Raw genomic sequence first — 18,838 nt, forward strand, 5'->3', positions numbered from 1 at the left:
TCAAAATCCATTTGGCCAAACTATGATGGAAGGAGGACGAGAAGTTTTCTGAACAAATCCAGGCCAACATACGCAAACTGATAGCAGTCGGCACCGGTTATTGGGCAGTAGGCACGTATGCGGAAAATATGGGCATTCCGTATAACGACTACTGCAGAAACTGCAAAGTTCCAAATGCCGAGGAGACAGTTGAACACTTTATGTGTAAATGTCCCGCTCTAGTTAGAGCCCGACTAAGGTTCCTTGTAACCCCGTTTCTAGAAGACCCCAGAGGTCCTTCTGTGATAGCAATCCCGAATATTCTTAATTTTATCAACAACTCTGGCTGGTTGCAATACATTGACCGTAACATTCCGTAGCTTTTAGACGAGTTATATGGCATCGAAACGGCTTTAAATAGCTACTTGGGCGACCAGGGTCGCAAGCATTTCACCTACCTACGTTTTACGATTTCTGTATAACCTACACCAGGTAATAACTGTTCTTTTTTTCTTGAAATCATTGAACTTTTCACGGAATGAAACTAAACTCTCTTTGACAATCCGTACAAAAAACCACACGTTTACACATCTTTTTTCATTTTGCAATGACTTACTCACTGAACGCAAAGCAATCAAAATAGAGTTCCATAAAATTAGATTGAAACCAAATTCGAATTTTGGCATTTTAATCGCGATACACTGCGCCTCATAACGAGTATCAGTATTTTGTGATTCATCATCAGCAATGATTTCTAGAGCCTCCAATATGATATCAAATGAATCGTAAACTGCATTCATCGCATTCGAATGTGCTTCCCAGCATATAATTGAAAATGATTTCAAAGTTTTCTCATTGTTTATTTGGTGGAAGCGGAAAAAATTATATAATGTCTGCATAATTGCAAAAAATCGGCTGCATAAAAACCGCACTTCACAGCATGCTCTCCAACCGAATTAAGGGAATGCGTGGAACAGGGAACATAGATCGCATTCTCATTCAAACTCAATGTTCTTGCTTGCACACCTTTATACTTCCCAGACATGTTTAATGCGTTGTCATATTATTGTTCTCTACAATTTTGAATATCTAAACCACAGTATGACCTTCCTACCGAAGAAACGTTATAAACCCTTTTTATTATTCAATATACTCTCCTTTCACTTCGAAACACTTATTTGCAAGCTCATACAATTTGTCAAATGACTCGGAAATGTCCTTTTTAGGAACCTTGTCTAGTTAGTCGTTCGTCGCCTTTTGAATGCATTCAGTTGAGTTTTATTTATTTGAGTAAAATTTATTTTCCGTTCTGATTATATTTTTCTTTCACTCTCTAGAATTTTATGTTTGTAAGAAAGTTTTAGAAGTGTTTTTTATTTTTCGGGGCCCCATAAAATCGTAGGCCCCAGGCAACTGCCTGTTCTGCCCACCTGTTAATCTGGCCCTGTATATATAAGAAACAATAACAACAACAGAACAACGGAATTAAGCAGCATACAAACAGTTGCAGGCATAGCCTAGCATATGGCCTTCAGGATTAGAAATCGGACGACTCGAGCTGAAATATCAACTTGCGAAGGATATAATTTCTAATTTAAAAATTATTTTAAAAAAGTTATGTGAAGAGGCAATGATATGTATAATATCAGCTAGTATATTTAATTATTTGGAATTTTTTCTATCATAATAAAACTAAATAATTTAAAAAATAGAATTTAATAAATTTCACACAGAAACTTATTGGAATTACAATTTATTTTATGAAATAATAAATTTTTCCTTTACATACAGTGCCACTTGTTGCATTTAGGTCGCAATTTTCAGAAAACAATATTCGAAAAACTATTTTTTATCTATTCATGGTTCGATTCGAGCTCAAGGTCAGAGCAATAATTTTTATGATAATTATTGTTTTTTTTTTTTTAACTTTTCTATATTTTTGGAACAAAAGATAGAAAATGTTTGAGAAACTTGCCATAGCTTCGCAGATAGATCTGTTTCGAAGGTTGCTAAGCCTTCATCTTCAGGTAAGCCTTAGGCACGCGGTGTTAACCATTCAGCTACACAGCGGTGGTGGGTTTGACTGATAAATTGCTACTTCTATTCCTCTTTGCAACCATATTTTACCAGCGCTGCGCCATCTGTTCCAAATCACTGATAATGTTTGATTACTGTTTACTGTCAATTGCTTTTTGATATTTCTATGTGCTCCTGTTTTTTTCTTATTGGCCTATTGACAAAGGATTCCAGGTTCGATTCGGGTTCAAGGCCAGAGCAATCATTTTTATGATAATTATTATTATTATTTTTATTTTTTTATCTATTACAAAGTATTTTTTCGCTGATGACTGGAGGTATTAGTAAATCATGCATACTGTTCAGTAGATATTGAATTGAGAAGCCCGGATGTACTCATAACTTCGAAACTTAACAAGTTTCTCAGTCTTTGGGATATATAGCACTGATATCAAGTATATGGTTGTAATTTATTAATTTAATTTACCAGATTTGCTATGAAAAGAATGTTTATCGAAAATGATATTCCAAGTTACGCCTCAAGGAGGAAACTCCTTGGTTTACAATCTTTTGCGGACAGAAGGTCATATCTGTCGCTGTTATTTGCCTACAATACTTTATCTGGCAATATTGACTGCCCAGATATATTTATTCTTTTTCGAGCACAGGAATCTAATATTAAATTCAGAAATCCCAGAAAGTTTACTGAGGGTTCAAATAAATCGCTATATTCTTATAATGAGCCGATAGCAAGAATCATTCGCCATTGTAACACATTCGCTCCGCAAATAAATTTTAACGACAGCCTTTATTGTTTTAAGTTAAGCCTTTTTGCACTGTTTAATTAAATATGTAAACATGATCATAGTCTGTAAGAAATTTTGTTTCGATGACTGAAATAAATAAATAAATAAAAATTTCATACTCTATCAACCATTAGACGGAATCAATGAGATCGGATCCCCATTCATTAGTATTTTCGCTATTTCTCTTACAATGTGCACTATATCTCTGCGAACCACTGTCCTTAATAACATATCACACACCTAGATATATATGCTGCTAGCTAAAAAATCTAAAATTTTTAAGTTATGACGAAGACTTGCCATTTACTACACTCCCGGAACGTTTGAGTGTTAGGTCATCCACCCTTTCCTCCCTTAAGAAACTTCGGAATCGCCAGTATCTCGGCAGGCCTTCGCCTGACGTAGGTAAGGTTGACAATCGAGTTGGAGCTGCTTTAAATTGCTTTGCATAACCTCTTTCATCCCAGATTCATAAATGTTTTTCTGATAGGGCTTACATTCTTTTAAAAATTTTGTATAGTTCTGCCACCGTCTTAGTTTTAAAATAAATTTTGAAACAATGCTCCTCCAAACAGAGGACTACATGCATATTACATACTTATCTATTTACAAGCTATTGCTAAATTATATTTAGATTTACACTATATAAACTTATTGGAAAATGCTGAGCAAATAAATATCACATTTTGGTGTATATATGTAATAATCAGTAAAGGAATAAATCCAACCAAGGCATTTTAATTGAAATTACATATGTACAATTTTCATGCTTAATTGATTATTTTTTAGTATGTATGTAGGGTTTATTCATTAAATTATATGTAACTGACGAAATTCATTTAAAATCTGTTTTCAGTCCCGAAGTGGTAAATAACAACCTAAAAACTTTAAGCAGCAACAACAAAAGCAGTCTTACAAATTTTGATTACACAACGCCAAAATTATCAAATGCAACAACACGATTAAACTGGACAACAACACAAGCATCTTTGGCAGAGAGGTTAGCTAAATTTCGGCATAAGCAGCAGCAGCAACAACAAGCAGGAATCGAATCCAGGCAATTCGAAGACCAAGCTTCAACGCCAGAAGGGTTTTACCAGCATTATAGTACAACAAATGATTGCAACAATAATAACGGCAATTGTAACATTGATCAAAGAAGAAGCGATTCTGGTTACGTCAATAATTTGTCGATATCGAAAAGAGTTGAATTAACAGCAACTGCTGATATATACAATTCAACTTTACAACATAATCCAACAAGCTTCATAACAAAACCAAATTTTATTAATAAAACTAATTGCGATAACATAAAACAAAATAGTTCCAAGCAAAGCCAACAACAAAATACCAACGTTGTAACTGTTTTCTCAACTTTACCGTCAGATTGCTATGCCAAGCCAAATGGTGAAGGACGTATTGTAGTGCGCAGACGCAACATTACAAAGGAAGAAATAAAGTCAACATCAAACACAGCGCATTTGAGTAAAAAATTTACTAGAGATCAACAAGCAAGAGCACCATCATTGGTGTTGTGGTTCATTTCTATTTTGCACAGTATCGGCTTAACGGTATTTGCCGATTATGTTGGCGTGCAGTTAGGCGCATGCAGTAATAACAAACAAAGCAACGCTGCGTTGCATGTACAACGGCGTTCAACGCCGCTCACTAAAACAAACATCGAGAACATTCCAAAGCGTTATTCAGCCGACGTAATGGCATTTTTACGTGCCATGAAATTGAAAGATCGCTTAGCCATTAGTTTGGGTGCGACCCTGATTCTACTGACATTGTTGTTAGTGGTCGATGTACAAATGGACTTTGGTGTCACGAATAGACATATATTACAACAATCACGTTTACATTATGTAAATGAAAATGATGGCGGTACTGGAGGCTTTAGAGATTTCAAGCGGAAGTTCCTTGAAAAGAGGTGAGTACTTAATGTGAGTGGTATGTATCTTTGACGATTCTAACACGACTCCAAGTGAAGATTGAACAAGTAAAGTCTTATCGAAGAGCATAAAAAGTTTGTAGTTAAAACATCTTTTATTGGTTCCAACAGCTAATCAGTACATGAGACATTTCAATAGCCTATTGACTAGTATCGAGACTGACCCAAGTTCTGGTACGAACTATATTACGGCAGTTTTTCACTTCCGGGCTCAGAAGAAATAGAAGAAGGAATTAAAAGGAGAAATAGGAGTAGGGACTAGAGAATAGCAGGGATATTATAATCTACATTGACAACTCCATGGAAAAGAAATGCGGGCCGAGCTGTAGATATTTGCCGTTCCTGGCGGAGATATTTGCCGTAGAATGTAGGTAGACTTTACGAGGACATTTAGGATGTCTGGGCTTAGAGTCAAACTTTATAAAGTACGATATCTTATGTAGGTTTCTTACGCCTCTGGTGTCCAAGGAATTCTCGGGACATTGATCTCTTTGTTGGATCCAAAAGCACAGGGTGATCTCTTGAAGAAAATTGGTAAAATAAGAGCAACGTACATACTTCGAAACAGCCGGGAGCTTACGTGGCTTAAAGGGTCCGATGGTCCCCACTTAAGTGACGTAACAGCCACGAAAAAATTCTCAGTAAATTTATTTTTCTTAGCAGGAAAAAATTTAAAATCACTCCATCACGAATTGCAAGAGAAACTGTGCCTTAATCTCCTCGGAAGTATATTACTCCAAGTCATTATTAATATTCCCACGGTAAACATGTCTGTCGTAAGAGGCGACTGAAGCTAGGTGTGGTAAAAAATCCATCCCGAAACAAGCGGGATAGTATCAGAGAGAACTAGTGCCGGGGAGTACCGGATTCATATCCCGCAAATGACTTTCCACATCGGCAGCACTCCCTTCAACCCCCTAGAGTGATTTTGAGGCTACGGCAACCACAACAAAAACAAGATGAGGTCTCACGGTCTTTATGGCCACATGTGGGTATAAAAAAAAACTTTGTTCCCAAAATAAAAAACCCTGTAGTGAAGGGCATCATCACAGGTCACTGCTCATTAGCAACAAACAATACAAATCAGCCATAATGATGCCGATGTGTCGGACTCCAGTCAAGGCGACTCAGATTTCTGAGCACAATTTTCATGGGTGGCAAACTTTGCAAGGCATTTGTGAGTTTTATGAGTTGTCCAAAATTGTTTAGAACCTGCAGATCTATAACAAGAACTACCTGCTTATATCTGCATAAGGTAAAACAATGCCGGTATATTACAATTTCTGGTGGATTTAAGAAGAATAAATACCAGTTTCACTTTTGTTATCCAAATTAAATCCTTATTCTCTTCATTAAGAGACACAATCTACGTAAATTACTTTTCTATTTTTATATTATTTATTTGACAGTAATTCATCGGGCTCGAAAGAGACTGCAACACCAGCAACCACACCAGGTAGACCTGGCAGTAGTGCGGCAAGTGGAAATTCAGCGGGTGGTGCAGGAGCTGCATCGGCTAGTGGCTCTGGTAATGCGAAACAAGATGCAGCTACACGTGAAGATATGCTAGCTATTCAGAGGAAGCAACAAGCGCCACATGATCCTTTCGATGACTTAACTCGTCTTTTGAATGGAATCGATAAGACTGACTATTCACATGTGTTAATTGATGACGATGGTTCAGTGGTAACTGATAATCCAAGTTTTTCCGATTTGACTGGCTTTAAACCAAGGTAAATTTGTAACTAAATTCTAAGATTTAGTGTAGAGCATATGTAAGTATGCATGACCTTAAGCTCAGGTGGAGGGATTATATTTACTCAGAAATTGGTGTGTACACTTAAATCTGCAGGAAGCTATATTAGTTTAGTTTTGAAGTGCTTCGAACGCCTTACCTTATTACATGTGACAGATTCCATACAAGATACTTCTAACAGGAAAAAGCTTTGATCTAGCAGGAAACCTTGCTTATGGAAGTTGTAATTAGTTTTCAAAGCTCATATTCATTTGTAAAGTATGTATATCAGGCCTCAGTCTGAAAAGGTTAGTATTTAGTTGGGTAATGTGTTCAAAACCAAACTTTGTAGTTTATTACTCTTAAGTAGGTCTTCATTGGGTTACAATTATGGTATTCACTGGAGTTTACATAAAAATAGGCAGACTCTTTGTGATCTCTTTGGTGATCCTACCGCAATCTGCCGGATCAAACGAACGTTTCATAGCATTGATGTTTATGCGCTCAGAAGGCCATTGCGTGCTAAGCAAACATATATTTGAGTGATATCTCTGCGGAAACTGCCTACTAATTTAACGTAGTTATGGATGTGATATCCTGGCGTTATCAGCAGATATCATGTAGCAGATATCCGTCCTCTTGTTGGGCCTTCATACTTGTGCCTTGCAGTAGCTCAGTGTTTACTTATTGCCACTGACATGGGCACATGGTACTCCCACATTCAGGCGGTAAATATGATGAACGTTGGTTTTAACGTTGGTAAGTGCCAATTTCGAATAGTGATCACCATGTGATATCTCGTTGGCTAGGAAGGAAATTCCCATATGTAGAATTTCAAAAAAGCCTAGAAATTGGACTGCACCCACTTTCCTAACACCGTTTTCTTCTTTTGTGTATAGTGGTTAATCTGTATTTAAAGTCGTTTAACGTTATTTTGGTACTAAATATTTTTCAAATTATGACGTTATGATATTATTATGCTATGATATTGTGATGTGATATTATATTTTCGTTTATTGAGCTACTGTAGCTTATGTCAGGTCGAAATATTTCATTTATTGACCAATAGTTTTGCTCTGACTTGCTCTATTTTTTTGCTTCATTCGTATGCTTAAAATGTAACTAGAGCAATCTAGATCACAATTGTCTGTATCTATTTTTTTGTTAGAGCAAAAAACAAATTTTCAGTTTTAAAAACCATAATTATATTTGATAAATTCAAAAATGCAATAGTATTACAAAAAAAATTTGTTGAAATAAAATACTTTATAGAAAATATATTATGGATAGTTTGCTTTGAGTCATAACAGCTTGCTCTGTATGTTTTTGACAGCTGGTCTACTCTGCTCTGACCTGTTTTGCACCTATTTTGGTTTGGATAAATATACCTATTATATGATATAAAATTATCATGTTATGATAATTTGATACTACCTTTTGATGATATGATCTTGTGATGCTAAGATATTGTGATTTGATCATATGATCTTATTATTAGCCGTGTTTGTTTTTTTACACGTATAGAAAAAAAGGCTTATCGTCGCTTAGGTAATGCTTAGAATACCTATCTAGCAGCAACTAGCTTTAGAACATGTTGTACCGTAAAGCGGAGACAAAACTGTTGTATCTCTGTGTATAACCTATAGCTGAATCGGTTGCGGTGAATAGAGGGCACACACCATTTGTAGAGGTAATATATAGAATTAGTGTAGAGGTGAAACATAGACACATGTTCAGTTGCATCTGAGTGTTATGCGCATTGAAATTTAGGAGCACTAATTTTCTGCGCAGCAATTTCAGGAAGAGTAGATAAAGTTTAACGCTAGCAGTCCATATAAAATTTAAGCGTAAACGTGTATAGATGTAAAAAAACACGGTTATTATATTACATTTGATGGTATGACTTGATGCTTTTGCGATTATAAGACATGATATTATAAATTATAGTAATGTGTTGCTATGATATTTTGATATAATCATTTGATGATATGATATAAGACTACAATGTAGTGATGTGATATTAAAATATTTTATATGATTCAATTATATTATAACATAATGATCTTGTGATATGATATTACAAGATTATACTATTCTGATGTTAAGATATTTATATATTAAACGATTTGATATTGTGATATCATCATATGATCGTATTATGAGGAAATGATATTGTGGTATTATAATAGTGTGCTATTTATTATAATGTTAGGGTATATTTATTATATGGTATTAGGATCGGTATTGTGTTTGAGCATAAATTCAATACATTTTGATGTTAGATGGAGCGGTTTTAAATCAAAATTCAAGATAGGTTGCTTTCGAAACTGCAGCCAAATTAGGGTGATAAATTATCACTCATAATGCACTCTTCAGTCGATATATTGACATGTAAGACGTATGATATTATAATGTTCTGATAGTTTGATATAATGACATCAGATCTATACAATGATAAATAGCCGAATATTTTTATGTAATATATTTTTACTTATGTTTTCAGCAAAAACGCGACAAATTTAGAACGATTTCAGTTGCAGATCTCTAAGCGTGAGTTGTATAAAGAGAACGACACAGTTGTTGAAGCACTGCTGCGTGACATGATCCAGCTGCCCGTTCAACATGTCGGTGAGTATAACACATTCTATATGCATTTCTGTGTTTTTTATGGGCCATTCGATTGGATTACTATTTTCAAAAGAAATAAATAAATTTTACTAAGGCAATTTAAACAAAATTGAAGATTTGCTGAAGTAGAAAAATATTCTTTTTCTTACATTATTTTCAGTTTTTTTTAATTTTTTCGAAGTTCCATTTCATTTTTAAATCTCGAATCATTTTCTATTAGAAATAGAAAACACTTTTTTATTGAAAAGGGATACGTGAAACTTAAAAAAAATTTGTTTTGCAAATTTCAGAAAGCAATTCAATTCTAAATCAGTTTATAACTATAGAGCTCTAAAATTTTTAGTACAGAGCCTGTTAATATTTTCTGAAAAATTTAAAATTTTTTCATCAAATCCCACCATCGAAATAAAATCAAACGTGGAATACATATTAGATATTCTATTTTTACAAGTGCAAAATAGAAGCGAATAATTTTCTCATCATTAAATTATTTTTAGTGCAAAAGGAAGGCGGCACACAATTGAAGTTGATCATCGAATTACCTAACGACATAAAAGCGCTGATGAAGCCAATGAGGTAATTGCTTATTTTGAAATTGATATGAATTTTAAATTTTATTGCCTCCTATAATTTTGATTCAAATTACAAAAATTAATATTTAATTAAATAAAAAAGTGCATTTATACAACAAAATTTTTCCAGATTCCCACGAGAACAACAAACGTTACCGAATCACTTTTATTTTACGGACTATGAACGGCATAATGCTGAAATTGCTGCATTTCATTTAGATCGGTAAGTTATAGCACTTAAAAGGGGTATAAAATATAAGATTCTAATCTTTTTGCTTTTCTTCACGCTTACAGCATTATGGGCTTTCGACGCGCTATGCCTGTTACCGGTCGTTTATTGAATATAACAACAGAAATTTATCAGGTTGCAGATGACAATTTACTAAGAACATTCTTTGTTTCACCATCATCGAATTTATGCTTCCACGGCAAGTGTTCGTATTATTGTGACACCAGCCATGCTGTTTGTGGTAATCCAGATATGTTGGAGGGTTCATTTGCAGCATTTTTGCCAAGTTACGAACATAGTGGGCGTAAGGTGAGTACAAGATCATGTGTACTTAAAAATTGCTTACACATGGGCAGACGTTTTGAGAGATGTGCCCTCGGAACAACTGATCTTTGAGAAAGGCTCACTTGCACAACTTTCTAACTAAGAGTTAATATTAAAAAATTGTCAGAATTGTTAATTGTTCATTAAATTTGCAGAAGAAAATGTACCCTATAAACTATTTTCGTTTATTTTTTTAGGTGTGGCGACATCCTTGGCGTCGTTCTTATCATAAGCGAAGGAAAGCTCAATGGGAAACAGACTCCAACTACTGCTCCATTGTAAGTTTAATCTATTTGAAAAATATCAAACAGTTATTTCTATGATGTTTGATAGCCATATATATTGTATGGTAATAAGTCATTACTTGCTAAGTTTCTGTGATAAGGTAGGAATAGGGGCTTTAAACGGTGTCAAATGATATTTAACAAAATTAATTGTCCACTCTGCAAAAATTAGTATTTTTTCGGCATAAGCTTTTTTTTTGTATTGTTTTTGGAACTTTTGCTATCACTTCAGTGTAATTTTGTGGTTGGTTTTTTTGGGATAGCTTCGAGACTATTTTCAAGATATCATGGAATAGTTTTGGATTTTTTTTTTTTTGAACTATTTCTATATATCGAAAATTTCGGTATATTCTTGGGTTGCTTTCAGGAACATTTACGGGCTATTTGGACCCGTTTTCAACTTTGTTCGAAATCATTTCGGGCTTGTATAGATAATTATTTTTGGACTACTGCGTAACAATTTCGAAACTGTTTAAGAATGAGCTTTAGACTATCTTGGAAACAATTCAACATTTTTGTAGGATCAGTTTAGATTGCATAGGAACTGTTTCAGGATATTTTTGGATTATTTTAAAACAGTTTCAGAATTGCTTTAAATATAATTTCAAGCTTTTTTGGATTGTAATAAGGATAATTTCGGGAGAATTTCCAGATAGTTTAGGGATCATTTTGGAATGGTTTTAAGTGTCACAACGTGACAACTTCGTAACTATTCGTTATTGTTTTGAAATTTGTTTTGCGATTATTTTATTTATGACTTTGGAAGTGTTTCAGGAACGTTCTAGTATCATTTCGCAACTAGCTGGAGATAATATCAGACTGTCTGCGAAATATTGCAGAATGGTTCTGTTTATGAGTTTGCGACTGTTCAGGCATCATTTCGAGGCTATTTCAAAATTATTTTCTGGACCATGTCAATACTTATTTAAGTATTATATCTGAGCTATTTGGAAATTGGTCCTGGATTGTTGTTTCCTCTTGAGAACAATTATATTTAATTTTTATAACTTTGAGTAAATATGACTTTTGCAGGTAGTATTTCGTAAATGTATTTATCAATTTAACTAGGTTCACGCAATGAGGGATAGACTAAAATTGATTGGACAACAAAACTGCATACTCAGAAAAATACAGGCAACTATAAATTAAAAGTGAAAAATTCTCGAAAGGTTTTCTCAAATTTTTTCGAAAACGTTTTTCAAACTGGTTTATATAGTTTTAGTAACAAATGTCATAAACATTTTTTCTTAAAATATCGAAAAAGATCAGAGACTCGCTGACGAAACTTGACAAATACGAATTTATCAAAATAAACACAAAAGCGTTATGATATTTAAACAAATTTGTTAAAATGGTAATAAAAAAAGTTTATTTTAAATCATTTTAAATCACATAGGTTCGTGAAATTCCACCTTATGACGAAGGTAGACGCCTACTGGATTTAATCGATATGTCTGTTTTCGATTTTCTGACAGGAAATATGGATCGCCATCATTATGAAACTTTCAAGTAAGTTCAAAAACAGGATTTATAATTACACTGTATAACAGAAATTTTGCAACAAAGCAACCATAGATAAACTTTTTGAACAAACATATAGTCTAGCTCATCTAGTTCACATTTAATTTGCATTTAAAGCTTAAACTGGTTACAATGTGGACTGCGGCCTAGTTTTTAGAGATAAAATATTAAGCTCAGGTTCCTAAGATATATTGGTCCTTGTAAAATTAGTAACATTTCACACGAACACTTGAAAATTCCACAATTTCTCCTTCCATCCCTCTTTTGCATTTTCCCTGGAGGCATCTTGAAATTGATATACAATATGCTGCTAGGGACTTACTCAGCATTTTTATTTTTGGGGTAAAAAAAAAAAGACGAAAGAAATAATCGAGGGGAGTTGAAGCGTTCGTATTAAATATTAAGCATTGTACAGCGTGAAATATTTTCTAGGACACCATAATTTTAGCTCGTTCAAATGTACTGCAACTTGACAAAAAGCCGCTTGTACCCCTTAATCTTTGCGTGCAAATAAAAAATAATGCAGACGTGCTGAACTCTTAGTATGTTTTGCTAAAATTATTTAGACGAAGTACATTTTATTTAAAATACCATGATTATTCTGTTTTAAAAGAATGTTCTAATTTTGTGGTATTTCAATTAAAACTAAGAAGCAAAAATTCTATGAAAGTGGCAAGGTTCCAGAGCATTTATTGCATTATAAAATCATCATTTATTAAATTTTATTTATATGAAGAAATCTCGAATTACTTTAACATGTTCCAGTTATAAATAATAAGGGAGTTAATTTTCTTTCACTCTAGAATCTTTGGAAATGACACATTTACGCTGCATCTCGATCATGGGCGTGGATTTGGCAAACCCTACCATGATGAACTTACGAATTTGGCGCCACTATTACAGTGTTGTATGTTACGAACATCGACGCTAAAAAGACTGTTGGAGTAAGTACCCAGTAACAATTTCGTATTTTATCCCGTGATAAATCGATTAATAATTATACTCAGTTGAGCAGAGCTCACAGAGTATATTAAGTTTGATTGGATAACGGTTGGTTGTACATATATAAAGGAATCGAGATAGATATAGACTTCCATATATCAAAATAATCAGGATCGAAAAAAAATTTGATTGAGCCATGTCCGTCCGTCCGTCCGTCCGTCCGTCCGTCCGTCCGTCCGTTAACACGATAACTTGAGTAAATTTTGAGGTAACTTGATGAAATTTGGTACGTAGGTTCCTGAGCACTCATCTCAGATCGCTATTTAAAATGAACGATATCGGACTATAACCACGCCCACTTTTTCGATATCGAAAATTTCGTAAAACCGAAAAAGTGCGATAATTCATTACCAAAGACAGATAAAGCGACGAAACTTGGTAGATGAGTTGAATTTATGACGCAGAATAGAAAATTAGTAAAATTTTGGACAATGGGCGTGGCACCGCCCACTTTTAAAAGAAGGTAATTTATAACTTTTGCAAGCTGTAATTTGTCAGTCGTTGAAGATATCACGATGAAATTTGGCAGGGACGTTACTACTATTACTATATGTACGCCTAATAAAAATTAGCAAAATCGGAGAAGGACCACGCCCACTTTTAAAAAAAAAATTTTTTTTAAGTAAAATTTTAACAAAAAATTTAATATCTTTACAGTATATAAGTAAATTATGTCAACATTCAACCCCAGTAATGACATGGTGCAACAAAATACAAAAATAAAAGAAAATTTCAAAATGGGCGTGGCTCCGCCCTTTTTCATTTAATTTGTCTAGGATACTTTTAACGCCATAAGTCGAACAAAAATTAACCAATCCTTTTGAAATTTGGTAGGGGCATAGATTTTATGATGCTAACTGTTTTCTGTGAAAACGGGCGAAATCGGTTGATGCCACGACCAGTTTTTATACACAGTCGTCCGTCTGTCCTTCCGCATGGCCGTTAACACGGTAACTTGAGTAAATTTTGAGGTAACTTGATGAAATTTGGTATGTAGGTTCCTGAGCACTCATCTCAGATCGCTGTTTAAAATGAACGATATCGGAATATAACCACGCCCACTTTTTCGATATCGAGAATTTCGTAAAACCGAAAAAGTGCGATAATTCATTACCAAAGACAGATAAAGCGACGAAACTTGGTAGATGGGTTGAGTTTATGACGCAGAATAGAAAATTAGTAAAATTTTGGACAACGGGCGTGGCACCGCCCACTTTTAAAAGAAGGTAATTTAAAATTTTTGCAAGCTGTAATTTGTCTGTCGTTGAAGATATCATGATGAAATTTGGCAGGGACGTTACTCCTATTACTATATGTACGCCTAATAAAAATTAGCAAAATCGGAGAAGGACCACGCCCACTTTTAAAAAAAAAATTTTTTTTAAGTAAAATTTTAACAAAAAATTTAATATCTTTACAGTATATAAGTAAATTATGTCAACATTCAACCCCAGTAATGACATGGTGCAACAAAATACAAAAATAAAAGAAAATTTCAAAATGGGCGTGGCTCCGCCCTTTTTCATTTAATTTGTCTAGGATACTTTTAACGCCCTAAGTCGAACAAAAATTAACCAATCCTTTTGAAATTTGGTAGGGGCATAGATTTTATGATGTTAACTGTTTTCTGTGAAAACGGGCGAAATCGGTTTATGCCAGGTCCAGTTTTTATACACAGTCATTCGTCTGTCCTTCCGCATGGCCGTTAACACGATAACTTGAGCAAAAATCGACATATCTTTAATGAACTTAGTTCACGAACTTACTTGAACTCACTTTATTTTGGTATGAAAAATGAACGAAATCCGACAATGACCACGCCCACTTTTTCGATAACGAAAATTACGAAAAATGAAAAAAATGCCATAATTCTATACCAAATACGAAAAAAGGGATGAAACATGGTGAGGAAATTGGATTGGTTTATTGACACGAAATAAACTTTAGAAAAAACTTTATAAAATGGTTGTGACACCTACCATATTAAGTAGAAGGAAATGAAAAAGTTCCGCAGGGCGAAATAAAAAACCCTTAAAATCTTGGCAGGTATTACATATATAAATAAATTAGCGGTATCCAACAGATGATGTCCTGTGTCACCCTGGTCCACATTTTGGTCGCGATCTTGAAAATGCCTTCACATATACAACTACCACCACTCCCTTTTAAAACTCTCATTAATACCTTTAATTTGATACCCATATAGTACAAACACATTCTAGAGTCACCCTGGTCCACCTTTATGGCGATATTTCGAAACGGCGTCCACCTATAGAACTAAGACCCACTCCCTTTTAAAATACTCATTAACACCTTTCTTTTGATACCCATATTGTACAAACAAATTCTAGGGTCACCCCTGGTCCACCTTAATGGCGGTATCTCGAAACGGCGTCCACCTATGGAACTAAGGATTTCTCCCTTTTAAAATACTGATTAACACCTTTCATTTGATACCCATATCGTACAAACGCATTCTAGAGTCAACCCTGATCCACCTTTATGGCTATATCCCTAAATGGCGTCCACCTATAGAACTATGGCCCACTCCCTCATAAAATACTCTTTAACACCTTTCATTTGATACCCATATCGTACAAACGCATTCTAGAGTCACCCCTGGTCCACCTTTATGGCGATATCTCGAAAAGGCGACCACCTATACAACAACCACCACTCCCTTTTAAAACCCTCATTAATACCTTTAATTTGATACCCATATCGTACAAACACATTCTAGAGTCACCCCTGGTCCACCTTTATGGCGATATTTCGAAACGGCGTCCACCTATAGAACTAAGGCCCACTCCCTTTTAAAATACTCATTAACACCATTCGTTTGATGCCCATATTGTACAAACAAATTCTAGGGTCACCCCTGGTCCACCATTGTGGCGATATCTCGAAACGGCGTCCACCTATGGAACTAAGGATTACTCCCTTTTAAAATACTCATTAGCACCTTTCTTTTGATACCCATATTGTACAAACAAATTCTAGGGTCACCCCTGGTCCACCTTTATGGCGATATCTCGAAACTGCGTCCACCTATGGAACTAAGGATAACTCCCTTTTAAAATACTCGTTAGCACCTTTCATTTGATACCCATATCGTACAAACGTATTCTAGAGTCACCCCTGGTCCACCTTTATGGCCATATCTCGAAAAGGCGGCCACCTATACAACTACCACCTCTCCCTTTTAAAACCCTCATTAATACCTTTAATTTGATACCCATATCGTACAAACAAATTCTAGGGTCACACCTGGTCCACCTTTATGGCGATATCTCGAAACGGTGTCCACCTCTGGAACTAAGCATCACTCCCTTTTAAAATACTCATTAACACCTTTCTTTTGATACCCATATTGTACAAACAAATTCTAGGGTCACCCCTGGTCCACCTTTATGGCGATATCTCGAAACGGCGTCCACCTATGGAACTAAGGATTACTCCCTTTTAAAAAACTCGTTAACACCTTTCTTTTGATACCCATATTGTACAAACAAATTCTAGGGTCACCCCTGGTCCACCTTTATGGCGGTATCTCGAAACGGCGTCCATCTATGGAACTAAGGATTACTCCCTTTTAAAATACTCATTAACATCTTTCATTTGATACCCATATTGTACAAACGCATTCTAGAGTCAACCTGATCCACCTTTATGGCTATATCCCTAAATGGCGTCCACCTATAGAACTATGGCCCACTCCCTCATAAAATACTCTTTAATGCATTTCATTTGATACACATGTCATACAAACACATTCCAGGGTTTCCCCCGGTTCATTTTCCTACATGGTTATTTTCCCTTATGTTGTCACCATAGCTCTCAACTGAGTATGTAATGTTCGGTTACACCCGAACTTAACCTTCCTTACTTGTTTTTTTTTAAGATTGATTTTATATCCGGTGTGTACAAGGTTATTATAGCTTTCATTCAATAACGCTTGTTTGTAATGGCTTACAGGAGACGAAATAAAAATCCAGGAAACTCATAAGTAATAAGTAAAAATATTTTGATTGAGTCACATCCGTCGTTCCATTACCTTGATAGCTTGAGAAAAAATGGAGATATCTTCAAGAAATTGGGTATACTGGCCTATCTGATCCCAGAATAGATTGGTATGGAAAATGGGTGCAATCGGACGTTAACCACGCCGACTTTTTCGACATCGAAAATGTATAAAATTGAAATATTGAGATTACCGAATGCAGATAAATTGATGAAAATGTATATGTGGGTTAGAGGTATACGCCGCCGATAAACGCCGCCTCCGCCGCCGATTAGGGTCGTTTTTCGCACGCCGCCGCCGAATGTCAAAAATATCGGCGCGGCGGCGGCGGCGTCCGGCGCGTTACTATATTTTCTACTCGTATAAGACTGTTTAGGCCATTTATTGTTCATGTCGAAAATTGGTCGGATATGGTCGAAAGTGGTGTTAACGGATGCGCATCACTGCCAGTTATAAAAAAACTAATTGCGAAATTTAACTTTTCTAACTGTTCAAAAGTTATTTAAAAAAAACAGGCGCTTTCGATGTCAGCTTAACACGGACTTTGCATCACCCAATTCACCACGTTATTTAAACAAAACACTAAAAGAAAAGTTTTATAATAAAGATCGCGGGTTCGAATCGAGCTCAAGGCCTAACAATAATTTTTTATCATTATTATTGTTATGATAAATTTTTTCTTAATTGAAAAAATTTTTAAATTAGAATAGAAGAAAGAAAAAATTTTAGACAACTGCCAAAGCTCGTTGTATAGATCCATTTCGGGAACTGCTAAATTCCTTCATCGGCAACGTTTAGGCGCCGCTGCTATAACCATTCAGCTATCACAGCGGTTTTTTGTTTGTCTTCATTAATCCTACTTCTATTCTGTTTCGTGCCAATTGATATTCACAACACTGCGACATCTGTTGCAGAATGGCTGTGAAAATTGGACTTGTTTGTTGGCAATGCCGCCATAGTGTCATAATTTATTGACACTTTTTTTCCCCGTGCTCTGGGATGTATTAACAATTTTTGTTGTTATATCGGCCTACTGATTTTAAGATCGCGGGTTCGAATCGAGCTCAAGGCCTAACAATAATTTTTTATCATTATTATTGTTATGATAAATTTTTTCTTAATTGAAAAAATTTTTAAATTAGAATAGAAGAAAGAAAAAATTTTAGACAACTGCCAAAGCTCGTTGTATAGATCCATTTCGGGAACTGCTAAATTCCTTCATCGGCAACGTTTAGGCGCCGCTGCTATAACCATTCAGCTATCACAGCGGTTTTTTGTTTGTCTTCATTAATCCTACTTCTATTCTGTTTCGTGCCAATTGATATTCACAGCACTGCGACATCTGTTGCAGAATGGCTGTGAAAATTGGACTTGTTTGTTGGCAATGCCGCCATAGTGTCATAATTTATTGACACTTTTTTTCCCCGTGCTCTGGGATGTATTAACAATTTTTGTTGTTATATCGGCCTACTGATTTTAAGATCGCGGGTTCGAATCGAGCTCAAGGCCTAACAATAATTTTTTATCATTATTATTGTTATGATAAATTTTTTCTTAATTGAAAAAATTTTTAAATTAGAATAGAAGAAAGAAAAAATTTTAGACAACTGCCAAAGCTCGTTGTATAGATCCATTTCGGGAACTGCTAAATTCCTTCATCGGCAACGTTTAGGCGCCGCTGCTATAACCATTCAGCTATCACAGCGGTTTTTTGTTTGTCTTCATTAATCCTACTTCTATTCTGTTTCGTGCCAATTGATATTCACA

General features: G+C 35.1%; 1 protein-coding gene and 1 long non-coding RNA gene across 2 annotated transcripts in view; one reads left to right on the forward strand and one right to left on the reverse strand.

The window, feature by feature from the left end:
* LOC137237447 (uncharacterized) overlaps positions 1-18,838 on the reverse strand; it is a 297,015-nt gene that overhangs the window by 175,002 nt on the left and 103,175 nt on the right. The window lies entirely within an intron of this gene.
* The window catches only part of LOC137237440 (extracellular serine/threonine protein CG31145), a 33,733-nt gene that overhangs the window by 1,888 nt on the left and 13,007 nt on the right, over positions 1-18,838 (forward strand). The window contains exons 2-10 of the mRNA XM_067761067.1: positions 3,658-4,734; positions 6,165-6,488; positions 8,994-9,118; positions 9,616-9,694; positions 9,821-9,913; positions 9,985-10,228; positions 10,441-10,521; positions 11,924-12,036; positions 12,852-12,992. Of these exons, the coding sequence (XP_067617168.1) occupies positions 3,658-4,734; positions 6,165-6,488; positions 8,994-9,118; positions 9,616-9,694; positions 9,821-9,913; positions 9,985-10,228; positions 10,441-10,521; positions 11,924-12,036; positions 12,852-12,992 (2,277 nt within the window). The remainder of the gene's footprint in view (positions 1-3,657; positions 4,735-6,164; positions 6,489-8,993; positions 9,119-9,615; positions 9,695-9,820; positions 9,914-9,984; positions 10,229-10,440; positions 10,522-11,923; positions 12,037-12,851; positions 12,993-18,838) is intronic.

The sequence above is a fragment of the Eurosta solidaginis genome, chromosome 1 (assembly GCF_040869045.1).
Source record: "Eurosta solidaginis isolate ZX-2024a chromosome 1, ASM4086904v1, whole genome shotgun sequence".
Taxonomy (NCBI): Eukaryota; Metazoa; Arthropoda; class Insecta; order Diptera; family Tephritidae; genus Eurosta; species Eurosta solidaginis.